General features: G+C 25.7%; 1 protein-coding gene across 1 annotated transcript; it reads right to left on the reverse strand.

The window, feature by feature from the left end:
- Positions 1 to 898: 898 nt before the first annotated feature.
- On the reverse strand, positions 899 to 9,357 carry LOC113559623 (tubulin glycylase 3A-like). The gene is made up of 10 exons (XM_026965372.1): positions 8,893 to 9,357; positions 8,536 to 8,665; positions 8,217 to 8,434; positions 6,916 to 7,113; positions 6,663 to 6,860; positions 4,700 to 4,916; positions 4,543 to 4,633; positions 3,762 to 3,926; positions 1,729 to 1,982; positions 899 to 1,261 (listed from the first exon to the last, which is right to left on the reverse strand). The coding sequence occupies exons 1-10, from the start codon at positions 9,355 to 9,357 to the stop codon at positions 921 to 923; spliced, it is 2,277 nt and encodes a 758-aa protein (XP_026821173.1). The 3' UTR covers positions 899 to 920.
- Between the last annotated feature and the right edge of the window lie 256 nt (positions 9,358 to 9,613).

Below are 9,613 nucleotides of genomic sequence, written 5' to 3' on the forward strand. Positions count from 1 at the left end.
TAAGAATTTGAATTTGAAGTTGAAAGGCTCATAAAAAGTTAATTTGGCGTTCTGGTAGAATTTTTATTTATGTATAGGTTGAAAATGCATTAAGAAACTTATATTAAATTTTCAAATCTTAAATATAAAAAAAAATTATGAATTACTAACTACAAAATAATTTGCTAATTTTCACAATTTTTAAGAATTTTATTAAACGCTTATCGTGAAGTATTATTTTTATACATTTTTAATTGAGAAATTATCAACTTACGAGGAGCTTTGCATTAAATTTTTTAACTTTTCTACTCAGAGAAATTTTAATCTACATTTCTAGAAAAGAAACTAAAAAAATTTAAAATTTCCTATGCCAATTAATAGAACAAATTAGTCGAAATACGACATCGAAATGTATTTAAAAAATTCTACTGTAAAATTAAAATTTGCTTTGTGTTCTACATATGTGTGCCTGAACAATATCCAATATTACTTTTATATACTCATAGTTGTGTATATTACATAAATCATTGTAGATTAATTTCTGAATTTGTGTCAAAAAAAAAAAAAATACTAGTACTTCAATCAATATCATTTACACTGCATTATTTTGAAAGTTGCAAGTGGTAATTTTCAACTATACCTAATGATTGAGTTTTGGTTATTGTAGCTAGTATAATATCTAATAGGAACTAATAAGAACAATGGTCACTATAGTATACTAATAAATTGAAAATCTTTAAGAATATTTTAAAAACATATACATTAAACGATATTAACTAATAGTTATTTTTAAAATTAAAAACGTTTATTATGTAGATAAGTGATACCTATGTGTTTTTCTTCACTTAAATTGTGATACCTATTTCAAAAATATTAGAATATATATCGATGAATAAAACATTTTGTATGGATTAAAATTTACAATATATCGTTTAAGATTATTATTTATTACGATGTTTACTACTACAATTAACTCCACTGTCGTCCGTCGTCTTCTGGGTGTTGATCCGTAGCCTTAGTGACGCTAATTTTTTATTGACCCCGTTCATCCACTGGTGGTGGTATTCAGTCGTGAACGGTGTTGGTTCAATGCCCACACGCAAGTTGAATTTATTGCAGCCACGGTCTACTGTGGCCTCTGTAGAGTTGTACAAATTTCCGTTGTTTGCGGCGATCTCAGACGAATCTAACTTCACCACGGAGGCTGATTTCAAATTTTCGGGCACGACTTTCATAAACAGCCCGGTGTCGGCGTTCGAATTTTTCTCGTAATCCACTGTTACTATAATATAACATTTCGGACGACAATAATACTATGTTAAACAGGGGGAGTCAAATAGTGGGTGGGGATAAGGGGAACATATTTCATCATGATGACCTTTTTTAATACATATATTGCCTATAATTAGTAATTTAAATTCATATTTAAATAAGTATTTAAATACTTTTTTATTATACCTTTTAGTATTTAATTTAGTATTTATTTTTTAAGTAACTTTCTTTAATTTAATACTTATTACTGTATAAAACTTTTAGCTCCCTTCTAGCACAACAATAAAATATAATATTTACTTAATTGTTAATTAATCTTTTTTTTGTTACTGGATGGCCCGTAAAAATAAGAATTTTTATTTTCATCCAATACCTACCATAAAATATATTTCACTATACTTTAAAATCTAGTATACCGGATATTATAAAAATCAGTAATTACTAAAATAAATAAAACACTACGGTCACTACGCATACCTTTCACGATGTCACTAAGGAGCATAGGCACCAAATTGGCGATTATGCTCGTTGACGGATTCAGTCCGGGAATCGAATTGATTTCGATCAAATAAGGGATAAAGTTTTCGGTGATCAAGAAATCAGCCCCGAACAGTTGAAACGTTTTGTCACGGTAAAACGAAATATCTGTAGCAGCCTTTAACACGGCGTAAATACTCTCGCCCATTCCGGGAAATATTAATTCATCCCATACGTATTCTTGACCAATATTTCTAAAATATAAAATATAAGACTACACGGAAATACTTACTTAGTTATATTATACAAAATATTTATTTAGCACAAAATAGTATATTATTACAATAAAATTGATTATTATTAATAGTACTGGTGACTACTATATAGGCACCAAGCAGAAAACATAATTTACATTTGGCTGTTGACCATGTCGTTGCGTTAATCGTACATTATTATTAGTGATATTTACCCTAATATACTATAATATGGTATACATTAAAGTATATATCTCACTACAGATATTGCCAAATTTTGGTATTAATAATCTTAGTTTAAAATGGTTTGAAAGTTATCTAAAAAATTGAAAACAAATGGTTATAATAAATAATATAATAGGACAAGAAGGTGTCGTTGAATATTGAGTCCCTCAGGGAAGTGTATTAGGTCCGATTCTATTTTTATTATACTTAAACAAAGTTTATCAATGCCTATTCGACAGAAATTTAACGCTTAATGAACAAAAAACCATGTTTATGACGTTCTCGATTTATAAAAGTTTTCCAAATCTTAACCTCATAACAATTCATAGATGTGTCGATGGTAGCAGTTGTAGTAACGTAAGTAAATGTATAGTTATAAAAGAAGTAGATAGTACCCGATATTTAGCTATCATATTTGATAAGAACTTACGATGGAATCTTCACATTCAAAACCTAGTTGAGAAGTTACGCTCAATAACTTATTAATTCCATAAATTAAAAGGTTTAGTGCCCAAGTAAACAATGCGGGTTATTTATTTTGCTCTATATCAATCAATATTCCAATGCGTAATGTTAGTATGGGAGGGGGGATTGGGCGATACTGTTTTAAACAAACTGCAAATAAATCAGAATAACATAATAAGAATTCGCTTAAATAAGTACTCCCTGCAAGGTTCTACAAATCAAAATTACAAGGAGTTGGGAGTTTTACCGACTAGATTTCTCTATAAAAAAATTGCTATTTTGTTCACTTTTAAAAGGTTCAGTCAAGATAAAGGTTACAAATTGTTGGATTGTAAAAGAGAAAATATAAAGTATAATACACCTGTTAGATATTCTTATAAAACTTTTGGTCAATCTTTTGTAAATTATCTATGGCCTGTTATTTTAACTGTATGCCATGCCAATATAAAAAAATATTCACTGTTCCAAATTTAATATTAAACAAATTGTTTATCATTGGTTATTTTTTCAATTAATCTAAGACCTTCATAATATGTTTCGTTATATTTAATATGTAAAAATATCTCATTTTTAAAATTTTTCTATTGTTAATATTATTTTAATTTCTAATGTATTCATCACTTTAGTTTGCTAATTATATAATATAAATTATGTTTTTAATTATTAATATTACTCTCTATCTCTAAAACAAGCTAATAGCTTAAAAGAGATAGACAATCATGTAAAATATCTGAAATTATTTGTATTCTATGTAATTTATAATGATTTAATGATAAAAAAAAAATATATAACAGAAGATTATTAATTCAATAGAACATCGTCATAATTCTTTCATCGATTTTAATTGATTAAGTATTTTAGCTTGACATTTTAATAATTTGTAAACCAGTATGATCTCGTATACTACATATGGTATTACATAATACAGAGTTTTTATAGTTTTTCAGAATGAAAATCGGAATAAGCATTTTTACTTACAACGTATTGTTTAATTTGTATACCTACAAAATATGAGTAGCTTTCAACTAAAATTACGATTATCACAAGACCTTTAAAATCTACGTGGTAAACTAGTAATGTGATTTATACCTCAAATAGTCTTGTAGTTCTCTATAATCCCACATGCATTCATCGGGTACTAGTGGATTCCTAAATTTGCGATATTTCATTTGCAGTCTGACATTGCTGAGATGAATGGATTCGTGCATACTTAGCATGGAGAAACTGTTTGCACAAAATCGAACATAACCCTCTCTATATAAAAAAAAAAGTTTTATGAAAATTATTGTTTATAATATCTGATGTGCAAACGTAGTCCTCACAGTGCTCTGACTATAACAAATGATACTTAAAGAGATTGGAAGCGGTAATTCTCTGTCTTTGTCTTACATATGTGGAACATAGGAAAAATAGCTATACATGCCTGACAAAAATTAAGGTACTTCTAGTAGTTCGATTTAAAATATGTAAAGATGATTGAATTTGTATACAAGTTTACTTTGCATTGATCGAAGCATATTTTTAATATATTTAATAATAAAAATTGACAAATTTATAAAATTTAAAATATTTATTTTCATCAAAATATGTATTTTAAATAATTAAACAATCGAAAAAATGCTTCGACCAATGCAAAGTAAACTTGTATACCAATTCAATCATCTTTACATATTTTAAATCGAACTACTAGAAGTACCTTAATTTTTGCCAGGCGTATATCTATGTTCCACGTGTGTTAGACAAAGACAGAAAGTCACCACTTCCAATCCCCTTAATGGAATTCATGTATTATAAATTTTAATAAATAGATCACACATGCAGTCAAAATACCATAGAATTATGTTCTTAAATTATAAATGTGTATACTAACTTGTACATCCACACAACTACTGGACTCATATTGGTCACTAAAAACCATTGTCGCAAATCAATTTTACATGTATTAACTAAAAGGGGTCTTTCTAAAAAATAATAATAATTTTGGTAATTATTATTTGTTTACTTTGAAATACTAAAAATTGTTTTACCTATATATTTTTGTAAAATATAATTATTCTTCAAAACACCTGCTTCAGCGATTTTTCGTTTTATCGAATGTAAATCCCTAGATAACATAATACCGTGACCCGAACAGTTTGAAGAGGGTTTTATGATCCATGTGTTGGTAATTCCATCTATATAGTGTTGAGGACAATATTTTTTCACGTTTTCTAGTAAATATTTACATTTTGCATAGACATCTAGCTATATATTATAACACAGATGAAACATTAAAATTACTAATACATCAGAAATTCCATTGACAAATCAGTAGTAAGAATATCAATTACACTTAGTGGATTGAATACAGTGCATTACGTATACCTGCGTAACTTGGATTAATTTTTTTATTAACAAAAGTGCATAGAAATATGTTTGAAGTTTGTTTATTCTCAATAATAAATAATATTAATAATAAAAACAATTTTCAAATGAAAAATATACACCAGCCGATGTAAAATTAGTTTTTAAGATTATAATTTAATTCAATATAATTTTTTAATTTAGACATCTTTATATTTTTAAAATCAAACTAAAATAAACACATTTTTCTAGATTCTAAGTCGTTTTAATGAAAAATATATATAGGTAATTTGTAGGACCAATAGAACCATATACACCATATTATATTACATCATTCAGAAAAAACTAAAACATAATATTGGTATAGTAGTATAGTACTGTTGAATAAAATATATAATGTATTACTTTTACAGATTGCGTTTACCAGATATTTTAAACACATTTAGTAAATATACACAACTTAATCCAAATAAAATTTAGATTTAAAAGCAATATAATATAATATTAACAACTTAAATTCATACATACTAGACTGATAATTAACGTGTAATATATTATAATTTATAAAACTTATTCAATAAACAATAATGACAATTGCTATATAATACGTTTAGCACATTTTGGTTTAAAGATAATTTATATATATATATTTATGTACATTTAAAGAATTGTAAAATGTTGGTAAAAATAATCTACACATCTTTGTCGAAAAGAAGTGTTCTTATAATTAGTTTTAGCAACATATGCCCAATTTTCCTAAATTTGTTTAGTGTTATCCACACTATACCAATTTTCCATATCCTTTACCATCAATAAAATTCTAAATTTTTATAAACTTATTATAGAGCAAAATTTTAAAATCTTTATAGTATTGTAACATAGACTGTTCCAAACTTCGTTAATAAAAAATATATCCTTATAATTGTATTTTATTACAATTATAGCGGTTTAATAGCTTATTAAAATAAAGTGTGATATAAATAATATAATCATAAATATACACTACGCACAATGTTGATTGCAAAGATATTTTAAATTTTATAGAATTTGTATACTGGTATTCGTAAACGAATATTATTAAAATCTATTATTATTGTAGGAGGCAGTCATATCTATAAATATTTAAATTTGGTATAACAATGTATGTCTACTATACAAAATAACTGTGATAAATTCTCTAAAAATTGAAAATTTTTTAAATAATGCCTTTAAAAGTTAAGTTTGTCAAAAATCTAAAATAAATATTACATTAAAATAATCAATATCTATCACCCGAAACGCAATTTCGTTTCTTATTTACGGACAGGAAATATGCATGATATGCGTATTTATGAAAATCAATTAAATATACATTTTTTCCTTAAAATTAACAAAATATGCATTATAAATTTTCGATTTTTAAAATCGTAATTGTATGGTTGGATTTTTAGCTCTGTCAACTAAAAATTAAGAGGCTATAGAACAATATGCAACTCCTAAAATTTCCAAGCCCTATAGTAATAAGATGATATTAGCTCCGGTGCACCCTGGTGTTTGTTGGCGACAGACAATCATTGTGAAAGAGCAAAAGCTCTCATTAAAAATATTAAATTTATCAATACTTAGTTTTTATTTCAAAAGCTTATGAATAAATAAAAACGTATTTACTTCTAATTCATATGTATATTCATGATCAAATTTGGCATTGCTATCGATGATCAATTTTGTGTAATAAATCATAAATTCGTTCCAAACTTCTTTTTGACTATTAAACGTCCACAAATCTATTTCTGTACTACCAGTTATGTGCTTATTCAGAAATTTTGTTATACATCGTTTTACAAAATCAATAAGATTGTATGGTATCTGGTAGGGAAAAAATATTATTTTTGTACTGCTATTATTAAATTAAAATTATTACATTGCCATTTGAAGTGAAAATTGTTTTATTATTCTCAATCGCTTTTACGATAATCTTCAGTGTGCTTACTAACGCTGTTGTAATGTAATCTTCAACAAATGCATCACTGTCTGCGTCAGATCGAATATAATGACATCTTGGAAACATCAAATTTGTCACAAAATGCTTGTAAGATTCCAAACATTGTGCTAAACCATTCTATATTTAAAAATAGATATTATGAGCTAACCTATTAACCTTGTGGTTTATTAATTAGCTTGGTAAAACAAAACATAATCGTTATGGACATATAATATATTTAACTGCAATACAAATCAATTTGTAAAAGTTGTATCATTAGTATTTAAAATAAATAAGAATACTTTCAAGTAAATGATAATTTTATTTTTATATTAAGACATTAGGTTGATATTACTCATAATTTATACAATTTTCCTAACCGTAACAATATATAATGTTAAATAGATAGGTACCTACATATTTAAAAATTAAAACTAATTCAGTATAACAAGTGTTTTATTGATATGGGTATCCTTAACTCAAAGTTTAAATTCTATAAAAATGTAATTTCACGAATATTCTAAGAATTATGTATTTTATCATTATTATTAACCATTGTGGAAACAAGTCAAAAATATTGCCTATTACTGGATATCCGATTTTTAAATGAAATTACAGTTCAAACGAATAACGTGAAAAAATATATATATTTGGAAATAATAATAGTTGTATAATAAAAGTATAGTTTTAGTAGATACCTATCTGCCATCTGGGAACTTATTTTAAATCGTGATGGATTAATTTTTAAAGTACCTACTTATATTAGATTTTATTATTTTAATGGTTAATACAATTTAATTAAGCTTTATGAAATAATAAAAATAAAAAATTGTTTTAATTGTATTAATTTTATAATGCTAGGTAATTTTAATTTTTTTAATAACCGTCAATTGCCAATAGTTAATTCATTCTACAATGGTTCTTAATTTATAAAAAAAAAAGTTATAAATACACTCGTAGTTTAAATTTATTTTTAAAATAATATTTAATAAGAGTTGTTTCAAAAATGTCCATCCATAAAGCTATAGCTACATATTACTTATAAGAATTGTGTGCTATTTATTTTTATTTATACGTTTATTTCGTCAATGTAAACGTGTGATTACAACAATGTTCTATTCGAGCATTAGTTTTAAAAATTAAAAATTAATTAATATAAAGTATAAGGTCTATTTAATACGATTTCTCAGTAGTTAGGCTAAATATTTAATGACTATTTTTAAATAAGTAGTTTCAAGTACTTTGGTACAAAACACGTGTCTTGTCATCTGACTGACAGATGTCAATTCACTTAAATTGGACCAACTAATCAATCGTTTTCTTGTGACGAAGATAAAATCCGATTTTTTATCTTTAAGTATACTCCAAGATTGCGCACTTTTAAGGCGTTCTATGATAGCTTCATTTTCATTAATTGACGATAAAAGCGGAGGCGATTCAATCCAATTAACCATGTATGCTTTAAATTAAAATTATACATAATATATATATTTGTAAGATACCTAAGGTATTAAATAACTCTGACAGTTCTTTGTACATAAATATTTTTGAAATATTTACGTGCTGATTTTAAATAATGAGAATAATTTGTTGGCGGTCTATACGGATCTCGTTTTTCCACCCAACCACGATTTTTCATTTCCAGAGAAACTGTTGGAAAATATCCTAATACCGAAAATATTTTTTGATCCTGTAAATAATAAAAAAAACGATATCAACATAATATAACGATAAATGTATATATTATGTACCTACGTTAATAATATTATGAATGCATATTTAAATATTAATAATATTACAGTCATATTACTAATAATACAATGATATTTAATACATTTTAAAAATATTAGTATTATCTACGTATTTTTATTAAAAAGTTTTAATCCTTTTATCTATCATAGTTGTTACAGAACGAACCTGTATTGCTTTCAACGTCTGACTAGTGACATTCGTCAATGTTTCAAAGTCTAATGATGCGTTCAAAGAGGTATAATCTAATAAATTATAGTTACAATCTTGTATTAATGCTTTATGAAGTTCTTGAACATAGTTTTTATAATTTAATCGATATCTGGTATTGAGGCTACTCATTTTTAAAAGTTCTAGGTTTTGGGTTTCTTCTTTTAATTCCAAAATTTGATTCGAACCATCTTGTTTATTATTTGTTTTAGTGTCGTTTGTAATTGATCTTTGTTTTACCTCATTATTAAAGTCAATATTCGAAATAGGATTGCATTTGTTTTCAAGAATTTCAATAGCAGTGATTTTGATAGGCGTGTCACGTGTATAGGATTTAGTTTTATCTTTTTGATTTACTAATGGTTTATTATCATTCCGAGGCATCAACGTCTTTTTTTTGTTAGTGTTATAGTTAGAATTCATTATTATGTGTTATTTTGTCTTTAAAATGTGTAAATTGTATGTAGATGTTTAAAATAAATAAAATTTAAGTTATGTTTAATTTGTAAATGTGTAATACTGTTATTCAATGTTGAAAAATTACATTTGTATCTATGGTGATAAATACTGAGTTGCAAAAATGATAGGTACTTAGTTATTAGTTGTCGTAACTATTATATCATAATACTACCCATTTGTTACAATTTTTAGACAAAGATGACGTATTAAAGTTTTAAGG

This window comes from Rhopalosiphum maidis, chromosome 3 (assembly GCF_003676215.2).
Source record: "Rhopalosiphum maidis isolate BTI-1 chromosome 3, ASM367621v3, whole genome shotgun sequence".
NCBI lineage: Eukaryota > Metazoa > Arthropoda > Insecta > Hemiptera > Aphididae > Rhopalosiphum > Rhopalosiphum maidis.

Bases quoted from the DNA above. Each gene is read 5' to 3' on its own strand.
- LOC113559623 (XM_026965372.1), bottom strand. From the start codon at position 9,357: ATGAATTCTAACTATAACACTAACAAAAAAAAGACGTTGATGCCTCGG. The intron at 8,666-8,892 runs GTTCGTTCTGTA...TATTATTTACAG, and splicing joins AGACGTTGAAAGCAATACAG to GATCAAAAAATATTTTCGGT. The intron at 4,634-4,699 runs GTAAAACAATTT...ATTATTTTTTAG, and splicing joins TATTTTACAAAAATATATAG to AAAGACCCCTTTTAGTTAAT.